Below are 15,995 nucleotides of genomic sequence, written 5' to 3'. Positions count from 1 at the left end.
TTTTCAGTGAATATATATATATATATATCCCACCCTGCAATGCGAATCTTGCAAGGGCAGCTACCCATGGTGGATCGTGACTGCACTATGTGTGTTGGTGTATGATTATCAACTCCCGGCCCCGCGGATATGCTATTGTGAGGTTGGAACGTATGCGGGGACCAGAGAAGACTTGAGGTCTTTTAACTTACCGGGCACACTGCATCCTGCCCTGCTCAACACCAGCACACATGGACTCTCCCTTTGTGATTTTCCATGTAACTTCTGCCCAGTAATGATGAATCCTGGGTGATGTAGTGCCTACAGTGCTGCATCCGTTTGGGCAATCACATGATTGGGGACAGGTGTGCGCTCTCACCTATTGGAGAGCGGCAGGAACATTTTAAGGCGGGGCTGTGGCTATGTTCCTGGCTGGTAGAGGCGTCTGAGGAAGGTCTGTGATCGAAATGCATTATGCCTATCTGCTGTCCTGAAAAAGTCTCCAAAGGAACCCTCGTGTGGCCTCTTCTATATATATATCTCTCTCTCTATATATATATATATATATATATATATATATATATATATATATATATATAAATATATATATATATAAATATATATATATAGATATATATATAGATATATATAGATATATATAGATATATATATATATATTCCAAACGAACTCCACACCGCTACCTCCGTTCCCACGAGATCGGAGAAGCAGGAGACGGACCACAATTGAGGGTTACAATTCTTTACTGCAGAGATTGGTCAGATGATAAAACCAGCATTGACGCGTTTCGAGCCTAGCGGCCCTTGTTCACATGCAGAGGGTAGCAGAATGTAATTATTTTTATAATGCAATACACCCCGCCTACAACCCGCCTCCAACTTAGTCATGTGACATGTTAGACATGGTAAAAAGACTGTCGTTATCGAGGCTTAATACAAAAACATGCCCCTTTGATGACACTAAAAAAAAAAAAATATATATATATATATATATATATATATACACATTTTTTTATTTTAGCTCTTGCACATCGGGAGTCTTTTTTCTACCTTAGATGCCCCTATAACATAAATAAAGGCACTTAAGTAACTCCAGTGGCAGGTTGAAACATTCCCATGCCCTCTGCACATAGATGTCTGAATCTAAGGAATCATCAGATCCAGTCATAATATGGGTCTGTGTATGTCTGGCCGGCTGTCCTTGCACCGATCACAGGACGATAGCCACTTTGTTCTCTTCATGCCTGAATCTAGTATTTTGGTACGGTACGTATCTCACAACTTGAATTAGAGGAGGAATGAGCCGTCAGATAGCATTCATGGACACATGTTTCATCTTGTTCAAGTTCTTAACATAGAGCAGCATACAATCGGGGTGAATATGACACATACACATCAGTGTGTGCAGGAGTATTCATTGTAGAATGACATATTGGCGTTACTGTCCTCGGGCGTCTGAAAAAGGAGCTGCTTGAAGATGAACTAAAGGATCGTTACAATTTTCCTTGAAAGTATTAGGTATTTTCTAAAAGTTTTTGACAGAGTAGAGTGAGTGAGTAAAAACACTAATGTAATGTACACTTTGCCACAGTAGTCTATGTCTGAGCCTGGAGAAAAAGTAAATAGGAATAGCCAATGGTAATGATCAAACCTGATAATGTTTCAAACCTTAAAAGTCGATAGTTTGGCACAGTAAAGAGTCAGAGAGTTGGACCATTTTGTGGCTGCTACCTCAAAATGCCTTCCTCTCTTAGAAGTTACTGCTAACTTTGAATAGATTGACTGATCCTAACTATCTGTTGAAGTAACCATACCATTGTCATTACATCATAAGGAGTGTGGATCGATGAAGACCAAACATACATCCTTAGATGTGATGCAGCTTTTAATAAGAAGCCATTGTAGGGCATCTGGGGTGCCTGAAATATGGTCACATCACCTTCATCCACTGATCAAGGGACTTCACCTAGACACTTGCGATCAGCTTAAAGGGGCATCAGTTCAGTGCTACATGTATAGGGAGAGTAGTCTACAAAGTACGGAGTAGCTGATCTTCAAGGGGAAACTCTTGCAAGAAGAAAGACTACTGATTCTGCATGTTTGAAGTCTGTCAATTATCCCCCATGATGTGGGCTATTGTAGACATCTCTGCCTTCAACGTGTTCTCTTCTTTGACTATTGATTATAAAAGCCTGAACATGGTTGGGCACTATAGGCTTAGATGCGATTTGGGATGTAAAACATCTGTGAACATATTTTGAAACTTTGTCAACTTTTGGGCTAATGTGAGGCAGAAAGGCCAAATAGAACTATAAATAGGTATCATTGGCAATGTTAATGTTAGGGAGATTTATATAGTGCGCGAATACCCGGAGGTGTCTTGGCGCTAGACCAGAGTAGTACCTGAGACCACGGAGAACAGGGAAATTAGTTTGAAAACAGCCAGGTTTTTAATTGTTTCCTAAAGGAAAGTAGGGAGTTCTGTCCTCTCAAAGATGCAGGGAGGGCATTCCAGAGTTTTGCTACACAGTAGGCCGTACTCCTGCCTCCCCAGCCAGCAGTACAGATCTTAGGAACCAGCATCAATCTGGCATTAGTTGATCTTAACTGCCTACCTGGGTGGTACCATGAGAAAAGATGTTTCAAAGGTACCTTTCCTGCTCCATTCACGGATTTATGGGTAAGGCAGAGTGCTTTAAATTTGGAACGCTGTACCACAGGCAGCCAGTGGAGATTCCGTATTTCTTCTTTAATCGATTGATACTTGGGAATCTTCAAAAGTAGCCTGGCTGCAGCATTCTGTACCATCTGGAGCTTTTTAGAATGTTGTTTCTGTAACCCAAGATATAAACCGTTACAATAGTCCAGCTTGGGCAGCACCAAGGTAGTCACCACTTTTTTCCTAAGATCTTGAGGAATAAATGGTAGGACCTTTTTAAGTTTCTTCAGCAGGTAGAAAGAAGCTGAAACTGTGGCGTTACTTTGATGTGCGTAGGAGAGACCTTTATCTATCAGAACTCCAAGATTTTTGGCCTTCACCACTGGTTCAGGAGTTTCTCCCAGCTCAACTGGCCACCATAGCCCATCCCATTTTGGCTGTAAGTTGCCGAAGGTAACCACTTCGGTCTTATCCGAATTAAGCTTTAAACAGTGTCTTCCCATCCAGAGACTGATTTCCCTCATGCAGCATTGAAACTGTGCTGCTGGGGATAAGTTGTTTTTATGAACCGCAGGACCAGGTTAGACTTTTCCCTTGTGTGGGTGTGTGTATGTTGGGTGGGGGTGGTGTGTGAAGGGCCGCAATGTAGCACAGCAACCAAGGGGACCATTTGTGTTTATATTTCACGTATTGTGATTGGATGGGAAATTGGTCTGCCCAGCTCATCTGCCCTCAAATATAGTTGAAAGGAAGCATCTCATCACACAATTACAATGGAAAGTCTTGTGACGCATGCCTTACTCACTCCAGTGTACATAAGTCAGTTGTGCAATAGAAACCTGCTTGCCATGCCAGTGCAGAGCCAGTGAGTCCCATATGTGTTTTTTAGCTCAGTCACCAAGTTCAGTCACAATACTTTCAATTTCACCTGTTGTATGTATAGTGAAAATAGCACTTCCAGTTTGTACCACCTAACAATGAGAGTACCTCCCAAAGCCAATCTCCACAATTAAATCTCAAGTATAATACTTTACTTACATTTCTTAGCTGTAGGCTTAGGTTTCTGCATGCTCAATAGTTGCTATATTACTGATTAATTTCAGTAGGAGGTGTACAGCCTTCGTTCTTTAAGAAATATCGCCACACAGAGTTTCATCTCTGCAGGTCATGGATAACTTACCACTGCTCACAACGTTTGGAGGCATGCCAAGCCTGTGGGATATCCACTAAGACTGCTCTTCAGAAATCCTAGCAAGTCTTCATCCTGTAAAGGTGAAGCAACCGTACCTCACTCTTCAGTTCTGAATGGCCTGGTGATAAATGCACGATCGGCCAGGTAAGTTGCTGAAATAAAGCAGGCTTAGGGCTCTGCCATCACAACCTTCACTATGCTCTGCCCTCATTGTTCACAAAGAGAAGCTGAAGAAACCAGGACACAGACTAGCCCTTTTCCACAAAAATGGTGGGTCTGCAAGTCACGGCTAGCTAGCTGGCTGACTAATTAATCCAACCCTAGATCACTAAAAAAAAAACTAAGCATTACAAAACATCAACACCCTCCCAGTTACTGTGGTTTGTAGGAAATGTGTATTTAATATCGAAGCTAGCTTGTCCAATGTATGTTTCATTGTTACTGTCTACAGTTATTATGGTGTATAGCTTGCAGCCTTTACTTTGTGTTTCATCTAATGAGCCCAGTTTACCAGGAAAGCTCGCGTCCTCAGAGTGTACTGCCTCGTGGCAAGGAACGCAGGGTAGTGTGAGTACAGAAATCTGGCGCTCCTACATTGTGGTATTCAACATATTTTAATGGTCAGTTTAAGATTGTATGATCCATTATTGTGAAAATATCCGAGATTAAAACGTCATTTGTAAGGATGAGACCAAAGTTGTGTGATGAACTAATGCTGTTCCATATGTACCAGAAACCTGTCAAAATGAGAAGAAGCAGGTGCAAAGAGTGCTGCACTAATCTTGAGCAATGCTGGACTCCTCCATGACCTCATCCTCCTCTTTCCTTTCTTAGCAGGGAGGCAAGAAGTTCTACCAAGGGCCATGTGCGGGGCGAGATTGCAGCAAGGGTTGCAAATGCTTCCCAGAAAAAGGCGGTCGGGTAAGGTTCCACTCCCATGTTGGTTGAAGTAAAACAGTTACAGTTTCTGTCTTGTACTCTGCTTTTCAAGTAAATATGTTTGTAAGGAGCTGTCCAGTTTCAACATGACACTTGGATCATTAGCGGGAACGTCTGCAGCTGCTCCACGATTGTAGCCATGTTTTGTAGTAAATAGTCTAGAAGGTCAATGTAGATAGCCAAAGATGCCAGTACCTGGACATTCTCTTTGGCATTTTTGTACCAAAGATCAGACCACGTAGTGCATGGACATGTTTCCCCCAGACATAGAGGGCATGGAGGTAAATCTTGCTGAATCTACCTGAATTGGAATCACCAAGCCTTTGGTGTGCTTGAACGCAAGATGGGTTCCTGGAAGGCAGGGTTCTGACATAAAACCCCATCATTCAGGCCTTTGAGGGCAATAGCCATGAGCCCCACAACATGAATTTCAAGATTGGCATATTATGGGGTCGACAACAAGTAGCGTCTCCTGTTTAGGGAACGTCCCCCTGATCACAGCGATAAAAAACCCACAACTTGGGTGTTGAAATTAATTAAACCAAGTACACAATCTTTTGTTCCTTAATCAAGCAAATAGATGTATGCTGCATTTATTCATTGTTTGATATTATTATCTTCATATCAGAACATTCGAGGTAAACTTTGACAGCATCAATCAAGTCCTTTCAAACAAGTATCTCCTGATGCATTTCGGGCTATTGCAGCCCTTCGTCAGTCGCACTCAGTCTCACTGTTTCTTACCATTACAGAGTTTTTTGCCGACTGTATTGCACAAAACCTATATTAGGACAGTCTTCAGAGAAAAGAAAATTGTCTCACCACTGAAAACACTGTTAGCTTTTTTCTAAACGAGTGTGAGTTGGGGTAAAAAGGATAACCTAGGTTTATTGGTGGTGAATAAAACTCAAGCAACATTTGACCAGCCTGTGACTCTTGCCACTCCACCTATAGGATCACTGTCGATCACTGTCCATTATCCCCTTGAGTAAGGGAGGGAACCCTTGAATGACCAGGAATCACACACCTTAAATATGTGTGATATCCCTTGAGGTAATTACCTGTTGACTACACTCACCAATGGGACACATTGATAATATGCTTTATGTAACTCTGAACTTTGTGATGGAGACATGTCAGGGCTTTATGAAACTAATAAGTAAATATCTAAAACGTATTAAAGTGATATGTATTGAGCATTGATCCAAATGTATTAGAGACCAAGACTAAAACCTGTAATATCTAGCATTCTACTGGTTATTACTTGTAATTTATTTATAGTAAAGCAAACCATAAGATAACGTATCTAAATGACATATTTGTACATGCACCTTTGTAAGCTCTTTTCTAGTTTCAAACAGAGTTTAGCACCAGGCAGCAAATGGCAAACCATCTGACAGTGTAAGATGAATGTGAAAAATGGAGATTCAACAATTCCAAATATCATTCTCCTGGAAGTATTGAAAAAAGGGAAATTGTTTAATTAATTAATGCTTTCACCCATGTCAGTGCAATGAAATGCATATTTGGTATGTGAAACAAATACGATACAGCACTCCAGTTCTAATTTCAGCTTGTTGGTACTTTTATTTGCATTGGGAATTTATATTCCCTCGTTTTTTTTTTTGGTTGCAGAGTTTTATATAGCGCGAACTAGAACCGAACCGAATCAGTTATCAGAGCGCTTTACATAGCACCAGTTACGTTACATGAGGACACACTTTCATTTTAGGCACGGGGAGATTAAGTGATTTGCCCAGAATCACAGGGGGTTTTTGGCGTCGTTACCGAGACTCGAACCCAGTTCCCCAGGTCCGAGGTCGAGCGCCTTAGCCGTTAGGCCAACCCCCCTCCCGCCGCTAGGCCGCGCGGTCAGTGAGAACATCTTCTGTCCAGGATACCACTGCTACGCAGTAACATCCACTTCCCCCTCTGACTCGAGCTATCACAGAAATCACCCCTTGACTCGACCTTTGCCTTTCACCTACACCGCTCCACCGCCTGTCAGCTAGGTTCATGCTTTACAAAGGCCACATAAATACATACCTACCATGAGGGACATTTTTGGTGGAAAAGCTCACAAAAAATACCACTGTGAAGCTCACAAAAAATAACGCTGTGACACTCAACTATCAGACTTTTCCATCAATTTCACTTTTAAGTGTGTCAGTACAAGCCTTCCTCCACATCCTCTCACATCCTCACCCCTTGAAAATACCAGCATCTCTTAGCGAGAAGGGCTAAGGCGTTGTTGGCTACAGTTTTTGTGGGCTGCAGGCACAGTGCATGAGCATGCAGTAAATTCTCAGACACACGCCAAATGAACAGGTCCCTTTTGCGGATATCTGCACGGGCTTACAGATCGAGCAGATGAATCTAATATCACTCATCACTCAAAGCTTTCAATGTGGACGGTCTAATACCAACAAGTGGCGCCCCGGGGCCTTCCTAGTTGTGATGGTCAGTTGTCCATACTAAATTGCATAACCTAACTGGCAACAGTGGCCCCTTCTATGAAAGGTAATCTCATTTATAACATGGTATATCTTCACATGAGGGTGGGCAACATGACTGGTAAATCAGACACGAGGATGTTAGCGACAGGGGCATTTGCATAGGTTTAATTTAAATAAAACTATTGCCAACAAAGGCTGCCTTGGCAATGGTCAATCTCTTCTTTATGTCTCATAGGAGCAGCCTCTAATCCCATTCCTACTATTCTTGGTAACATCTCTACCACACAAGGCTAAAAGAACCATCTTCCACAAAAACTCTAAATAAAGGAACTTTAGGAAGCATAGTGGCTGCACTCGGGTCATTTTTGGCGCACTCCACACAGTTATTAAAGGGATAGAATTTATTAGATTGCTGTTTCAGTTTCAGCTCATCCTGTGTCGAGGGTCAGCAGGCCCACGAATGAAATCTCAACACTACTTGTTAGTGTTAACTCTGCTTCAAAAGCAAGAGGACAGCAGGCACCAGATGACCTTGTCCTAAAACAGGACTCCATTCACCTTCTGTATTGGCCTTTGTTTATTTATTTAATGCGATTTTATATAGCGCGAACATTACCCGAAGGTGTCAGAGCGCTTTACAAAGGAACCAGTGCGTTACATAAGGACTTTGGATTACATAAATTACATAAGAGATATAAACAGGAAAAAAATTGCAAATGTACAAGTGGAGTGAAAGGAGGGAAACATTGCAAATCTACAAGTTGTAAAGTCACTCCAGGAAGAGACACAAACAGATAAACTCTAAAATCACATGGGAATGGTAGTAAGTACAAAGGTCTCCTACATATACTAGTGGTGGAGTTATATACAAGTTGAGTGAAAGGAGGGAAAAGTTGCAAATGTACAAGCTGTAAAATCACTCCAGGAAGAGATCCAAACAGATCAACTCTAAAATCACATAGGAATTTTAGTGAGTACAAAGGTCTACTACATAGACTAGTGGTTAGAGATAAATATATATATAAATTGCAAATTCACTCAGGATTACATTTAACAGCGATTAGGCTTCGACAATAATAAATTACATATTTACAGATCAGGAAATTCTTGCCATCGTTCAGCCAGGTGTTCAGGTGGTGTTGCACTCAAGGGTGCTGGTCTTGGGTGCCGAACGTCTTGAGTCCAGAAACGCCTATGATTCAATTAAAACATAATTTTGCCCCACAGGCTAACCTCTGGTGGGCTCACAACTTCCCTAATCGTGTTGAGAGGGGGCCATGACAGAAGCAGAGGAAGCTTTGTGAACCGCACTTCCAAGCCCAGCCCACGGTCCCAAAATATGCCTCTGATGCGACCACATGTGTGGCTGACTATTAGGCAGAGGCACTTGGATTATGTAATTCTCTGACTGGCGCACATAATTATGAAGTTACCACATAATCCATCATCTGTGGCATAATCTGCAGATTTTAATTAAAAAAAATTTGCTTTGGATCAAAAGGTACTAAAAACACAGCAACAGTCGCCAACAGTTGCCAAGCACTGGAAGGCTCTTTGCAAAGGTTGACTGGTCACCATTCAGTTGTTGATTGCTACAATTGGGTGTTAAACTGGTACTTATGAGGAAACACCTTTGCTTAGGCACTTTTAACATGGGGAACAAGTATTTGAAAAACCAACCCGTCTTGCCTATTGGGAACTATTGGCTTTGCTAATGGTTTTTAGCTATGCTGTACAGCACGCCCGATGCTGTGGAGCATGGCTTAGAAAACAAGCAAATAAATAAGGCATTATCACACGGCCTACTCGCCATATTGATGGTGCACACAACAACTCATGTTCATCTACAAAGAGACAGGAGCGCTGTTTTTTTTTATTTACCGGGCTGTTTTTACTGTTTTTGAAGCACCAGTAAGGGAAAGCATCACAAAGGACTTGGGTGAGGGAAACATCACAGAGAGTGCAGGTGGCGTGAAGGAACACAGAGGGTGGGTAATAGAAAGAAACACGGAGGCAATGGTGGGCAGACACAATGGGCGAAAAAGAGCTGCTCATAGGGGTGGGGCAAAAGCACACAGGTGAGAAAGAAATGCAAGAGAGAACTACATAAGAACAAGTGCATCACAAGGGGCAGGATTTAATTACACAAGTCAAACAGCTGGAAAACACTTGCACTGTAATACAGTACTACACCCAAATGAAAAAGTAGGGCTGGAAAAGCAAGCAGTGGAAGCACACAAGTAATACATCCATGCTCCATGGGAGCGACAAACACAAGAAGAGGAAGGAAAGCCCACACAAGCTAACAAATAAAAATAAGCAAATGAGGGTGACTATATCCAACCAATGGTAAGCAGTGGGCTGGCTCTAAAACCATTGTATTTTCGCCAACAGACAGCTTGTGCTGTCTAGTAGGTGAGACCTAAAAATGACTATTACAAAATGTGCTGCATTATGCTACATAATTTTTTCTCTCCTTGCAGAATAATTTAGCCCTGCTGCATAATTTGGTCCTCCCCGCCCCATAATTCCAGTGGCCCTGATGTTAAGGTGAAGAAAATACAACCAGCAGTGTGAATTATTCCAAAGAATTCAAATGTGGTGTCCGTGTGTATACAGAGTCTGAGCTACCTGCATCACAGACATCAACGAGTGAGCAAAACTTTCGGAGGCACTAAATGTAGTTCAAGTTCAAGTTTGGGCAATAGAGGAAATATTGTTGAGCTGCACACTTAAGTTTCAGCCCATTAAGTTACGCGGAGCTCCAATTAACATGCATACCCTTAAATCAGACACCCTACAGTAAAATACATTCATTAATCAAACTAATTAATGAAGGGAATCAGTAAGCATAGATCATAGTTTTATATAAACATTCTATTGTTTTTTATATTTCATAGAATGCTAAAACTAAATACAAGTGCTAGTGTACAAGTGCTTGCCCTGCTGCTGTCACTGAGCGAAACACAAACGTAACGTGTCTGAAAGAAAAAATATGTTATCAACTTCTTCCTACAAACAAAACTGTTTGGCTCTACTTCTGTATTCTCGAGATGAGCATTCCAGATCTTGCTCGAGCCTTTAGAGGTCGGCCACCCCAGGTAGATTTCTAATATTTAATGACCATCACTAGCCTTTTTGAGGTTGAAATCAATTTACAGGTTGGAGCATTGGTCTTTAACTTCTGATGGTGACCATAAAGCTGGTAAACAATGTCGTTTCCTAAGTACAGGAAATATGGCTCATTAGGGGGGTTTTGATAAACGTTTCTAGCTGCTGAATGTGACATCTTCATAAGGCCTAGAAACCGAGCATTGTAATAATCGAGGCGAGTACTTACAATAGCTCTCGTGTTGTGTTCATCTTATGTCTTATGGGCAGAGATATGTTTAAAGTAAAAGTATCTCTTGAGGTCAAAACCGTGGCCGAGACCTACTCTTAAACATTCCAAATTTTGAAATTTTGATTAACATCAATGCTAAAAGTGACATTCCTGCTTATATTCATGGTCAAAAAGTTAAAACATTCAATAAGCTATTTATTCCCTCTCAACATAACTCTATGGCATCATTGAGCCCAATATACAAGCTGCTAACAGTTTAGGTGCCGAATTGGAAAAATTTCCATATCTTGGGTGTTTTTAATACTTGGCAAAATTCAAAAGGAGTTGTCTTTACAGTCGACACCCAACTTCCACACGCGTACATACAAACGTTTGATGTGTTTTTAAAATATGTTTCTCGTCACTGAAATCCTCAGTCAGTACCATATATAGTTTCACCAGGTCATCCTTTCCACTTATATTACTGCAGCTGCTGCGACTTTGTGCCACAATGGAAATTGTGGGGGCTCAATAAAAGGTGACAACCTGTCAAATCTGGAACATTTTTCTGCAAAATTCACCAATGGAGCAGTTGCTACAGATTTGTCTTGTGCGTCTTTTGAGGTGATGGTTATTGGTTTCACAACAGTGACAGATGGTACATTTTACCTTGTTTTGGCGCTTCTCACTATGGCTATGCTATTTATGGACATCTTCTAATATAGAAAGTTGAGCTTCGCAATTCTCTGCATAGTTCCAGAAATGTGTCTGGTGGTTTATCTCTACCATCTATCCTCTCATGAATGAACAGTGTCTCCTTGGGGAAAAAACGTAGTTTGGCTGTAGATACATACTCCAGTCACTAAAACAAACGTTAAGCAATTGATGCAGGATTGTGCACAGAAAAGTAAATAAAGTAACTAGATATGACTGGTTATTGCTTTTCATTTTAGGAAGTTACTATTAAGTATTTTGCTATTTTTGAAGGGCCGACATATCCTCCATTTTACTATTTATCTCATTTATAGATGGGTTGAAGAGACATAGCTTCTTCAAAACATGGACCCATACACACTAATAGTGTAAATGTAATTATTAAGATTTGCAGCAAAATTACACCATTAATCTGTACTGAATTGCTGTATTGCTTTATTGATCCAATCGACAGTGATATAGAATTTATTTTTCTTGCTTATGTTACTTTAAGACTATAAACTGGTGGCTAGAGCAATTTAAAAAAAGCAACCAGAAGTTATACAGCTATTAATAAAACTTTCAACGTAATTAACATTTTCGAAGGATCCGGGTGAAGGGAAGGAAACTGTCCTGAAAGGTTCTCTAAATTTATTTTGAACACTGTTTATGTAATGGAAAAACCAAGATCCAGTGTATTTTTGAAGGGCCGACATATCCTCCATTTTACTATTTATCTCATTTATAGATGGGTTGAAGAGACATAGCTTCTTCAAAACATGGACCCATACACACTAATAGTGTAAATGTAATTATTAAGATTTGCAGCAAAATTACACCATTAATCTGTACTGAATTGCTGTATTGCTTTATTGATCCAATCGACAGTGATATAGAATTTATTTTTCTTGCTTATGTTACTTTAAGACTATAAACTGGTGGCTAGAGCAATTTAAAAAAAGCAACCAGAAGTTATACAGCTATTAGATAAAACTTTCAACGTAATTAACATTTTCGAAGGATCCGGGTGAAGGGAAGGAAACTGTCCTGAAAGGTTCTCTAAATTTATTTTGAACACTGTTTATGTAATGGAAAAACCAAGATCCAGTGTGCACAGTTGAAATACGGGAACATTAAAATTCTGCTAATTAGAAATGACGTTTTGCCAAAATGTTTTTTCTGCTAATTTCATCTCATGATTTCCCAGCTGAGTTGATTTCACGCAGCTCTATTGACATTTTGGCATTTGGTTCTGTCATGATGCCAGCTGCAGTTATATAAAACATCCTGTAAAACATCACCGCCCCGCTAAGTCAGCCAAGAGGGTGTCTACATCTCTCTGTATCAGCAGAAGTTCATCAATGGAAATACGTCAAAATATTTTATCTAGGGAACGTGGCTCAAATATTATTTGGCCGGAGGGGTATGTCATGGGGTGGGTTTTTGGGAGAGTGTGAAAAGTACTCTATTCTGAAGAAAATGCTTTTTTATTAACATTGAAGTCATATTTTTCTGGATTTTCTGGCGAACTACCTGCTCATTCCCAATATTGGCTTCCAAATCAGAGAAAGACAGGAAATCTCCCACTTTTCACACTTTGTACACATCTGTGCAAAAGTCGGAAACAAGCATTGGCTTAGCCAATAGGTCTCGCCTTTGGGACCTTATACGTGTTTAGCCATGCAGCACCTTATCCTGGGAACTGTGCTGCCAGGGATTGAAGAGCTATACAGTTACTACGCACTGGGCCATGCAGTCTGATTCAGGAATACATGCTTCCCTCAGGAAACATTTATGGACACATTCCAAGTCACAAATTGCAAAGCTGTAATGAAGAGTGCCACGCAAGCCAACAAATGGGTGAGCCACAGACGGGCTCCAAGCCCTTTTTGGATACAACAGTGTCTCGCAAGCCGAAAAAAAATGGGATAACATGCCAATATTAAACCAAATGTGATAAACAGGCTCTGCTAATGAACCTCAATATGGACTGACAGCACCATTGTGTTACTAGACTGGGAGCATCCCTCTGTTTTCCTGATTCCCTAAATGGTGCTTTGAAGTACCTTGTGGGTCCAGCTATGTCCTGCTGCACAGTCCACTTCTTAGCTTTAGCACAATAGCTTTCCTCTTTTGATGATAATGTGTCACTAAGCAAAGCTGGTCGTAGGCCATCAGATTAGATATCGGTGGCAAATAGTGGTGCATCATATTACTTGAAGACCAGTGAATGTTAAAGGTCAGAAGGAAGGAGCTTTGGAAGAACCCTCTGGATATCCTAGTAAGACCGGTCACCACAGAGGTGCACTTTCAGAGAGGTCTCAATGTGGGGACAACAGTGAGCGAGGCAAATCAGACTGGATGAGAGATGACCTCTTCACGTTCCCGTGGAGAGATAGCAGCTAAAAAAGAATGCACTTTATGAGAACATACCTTGCACAAATGTGCAACATTAGTTTACAGTGAAAGGAAAATATTTGTGGTTGTGATTTAATTCATTCAATTTGTTATGAGATTCTAATATTTGGGTATCCCTTCTAAACTTCCATGTGTGGTCAAAAAAGAAAAAAGAAATCACCAAATCGTACCACTAGAATTCAATAACACTGTTTGAATGTCATTTATTCATTAGTTCAAGTCCACCGATGATTTTTGATTCATGAAAGATTAAGTGATTTGCCCAGAATCACAAGATGTTGAGCAAACGCTGAGACTCGAACCCCCAGTTCCAAAGTCGGCAGCTCTGGTTGTTATGCCCCATCCTCTCAATTTGACCTTTTTGAATTTAGTAGCTTGTGACTTTTACGTTAACTGAGTTGTTGCTTTTATGTTTTTTAATGATTGAGCCAATTGTTTTTCGTGATAGGTTGTATTGTTTTTGGATATGTGGCTTATTTTGTTATTTTTGGTAATTAACAGGCTTTTTACTTTCGGTGACTTATGACTATTACTTTAACTAGTTTTAGCTTCCACTTTATGTTTAAATGTTTTTATTGATTTTCAAACAAGCATGGAACATACAAAATTGTAGATCATTCTGTAGTTGCTAATATACGCTCTGTCAAGAGGGCTGGCATGCATATATACATGACCAACCCCAAAAAACAATAACCCAAAAACATAAAAGCAAAAACAAACCCCTCTTCCGCCCTCCTCTTCAAGGTTTAGCTCTGTTTACATTTAATTAACAATGCCAGCTATTGTAACCTACAATTTCTGACTCTTTGCATTGTTCCCTAACTGGATCCACATGTACAAGGTATTTCCGGCTGTACCTAATAGCAATATAGCGTACATTGCTTACAGAGCTCAACCCTTGGGTCGGAAAGAGAGTGTAATCAAAATTAACAATCAAACCATGCCCCCGCCCGTCCCTCCTCCCACCGGTACTCTTCTTACTGTTTCAAGTATGTAGTGAGCTTTCACGGAATTTACCTAATCTCTTTGTGCTATGTCTGTCTCGGGGAGTTCTCTAGAATTTGTGAGCCTAAGGAGTCGGGAGGTATTTTGGGTGCGTAATTTCGTGGAATTTCACTGACAACAGTTCGACAAGCATTTTCCACACCTCTGTGAATGGGTCTTCGGAGTTTCTAAGGGATGCAAGGATTTGTTCCATCCCCATAATGTACCATAGTCTATGGAGCCAGCCATGGATTGTGCTGGAACTGAGTACATTCTTCCAGGAAGAAGAGCAGCTGTGCTGTAGGAGGGACTGCTACGCTGCAAAACGGATTTGCTGTGTTGGTCTGCTTCACACTGATTGCTGTGCTTTAGGAGGGACTGCCACTTTGCTAAGCTGCTTTGCTGTGTTGGCCTTTAGAAGGACTGGTCCTGCTCTCTACACCCCTGAACATAAGTTTCTCCAAGGGCTTGTTGACTTGCCTCCTATTGCTGAAGTCTCAGGGCTAACAAATACTTCACCTTTCATTTTCAACCCAGCAGCTGGATTTTACTTGTAAGTCTTGCTCTGCAAAGTTCCCAATCCAGTCCCAGGGCCCTTGGTAGCGAGTTGAGTGTGCTGCATCTGCCAAGATCCTGCAAGATCCTGCACATTAACGCTGTTGCAGGGACTGGGACCGGTGTATGGCACTCTAAACTGCTACATCATCGCCGCAATGTCTGCCCCTGAACCAGCACTTCGCCACCACAGCGTGAAGATAGACACATCGCCCTTCCAGCGTGGATTAACCCTGGCACAGCTCCTTCCGAACCGCTGCAGTCCGGAGTCGATGTTTCACCCACTGAACCCTCTAATTTTCACTACTGCGACTAGGATTAAGGGATCTTGCTCAGCAGGCCCTGCTTGGGTTCTGTAGCCTGCCTGCGCTCCATCGTGGGCAACCTGAACTTTTGACTTTGTCCCAGTTCAACGCACCCACACCTATTCCTTAAAAATTCATATCTTGAACTTCTACTTATGATTTTTGTCTTTTCAGTCTTGTTTTGTTCAGAATATAATAATCTATTTTTCTAAACAGCTGTGGAGTCTTTTTGTGGTGTTTTCACCGTGTCACTGTGTGTCGCGTGCACAAATACTTTACACATTGCCTCTTAAGTTAAGCCTGCCTGCTCTGTGCCAAACTACCAGAGGGTGAGCACAGACTAATATTTTGACTTTCCCTGACTAGGATTGTGGTTCCTGCTGGAACAGGATGTGTACACGATTTCTAACACAAAGATTGGAGCTTTTCTAAATTCAATTGAGGCCACCCATCATCCATACTATATTCTGTTTGA

At 41.2% G+C, this 15,995-nt stretch overlaps 1 protein-coding gene across 1 annotated transcript in view; it reads left to right on the top strand.

Annotated features, from left to right (window-relative positions):
* The window catches only part of COL4A6 (collagen type IV alpha 6 chain), a 907,271-nt gene that overhangs the window by 234,907 nt on the left and 656,369 nt on the right, over positions 1–15,995 (top strand). The window contains exon 4 of the mRNA XM_078688783.1: positions 4,686–4,769. Within this exon, the coding sequence (XP_078544909.1) occupies positions 4,686–4,769 (84 nt within the window). The remainder of the gene's footprint in view (positions 1–4,685; positions 4,770–15,995) is intronic.

Source organism: Lissotriton helveticus, chromosome 4_1, assembly GCF_964261635.1.
Source record: "Lissotriton helveticus chromosome 4_1, aLisHel1.1, whole genome shotgun sequence".
Taxonomy (NCBI): Eukaryota; Metazoa; Chordata; class Amphibia; order Caudata; family Salamandridae; genus Lissotriton; species Lissotriton helveticus.
Note: the sequence above shows the minus strand (reverse complement) of the source record. Positions and strands in the feature narration are given on the sequence as shown.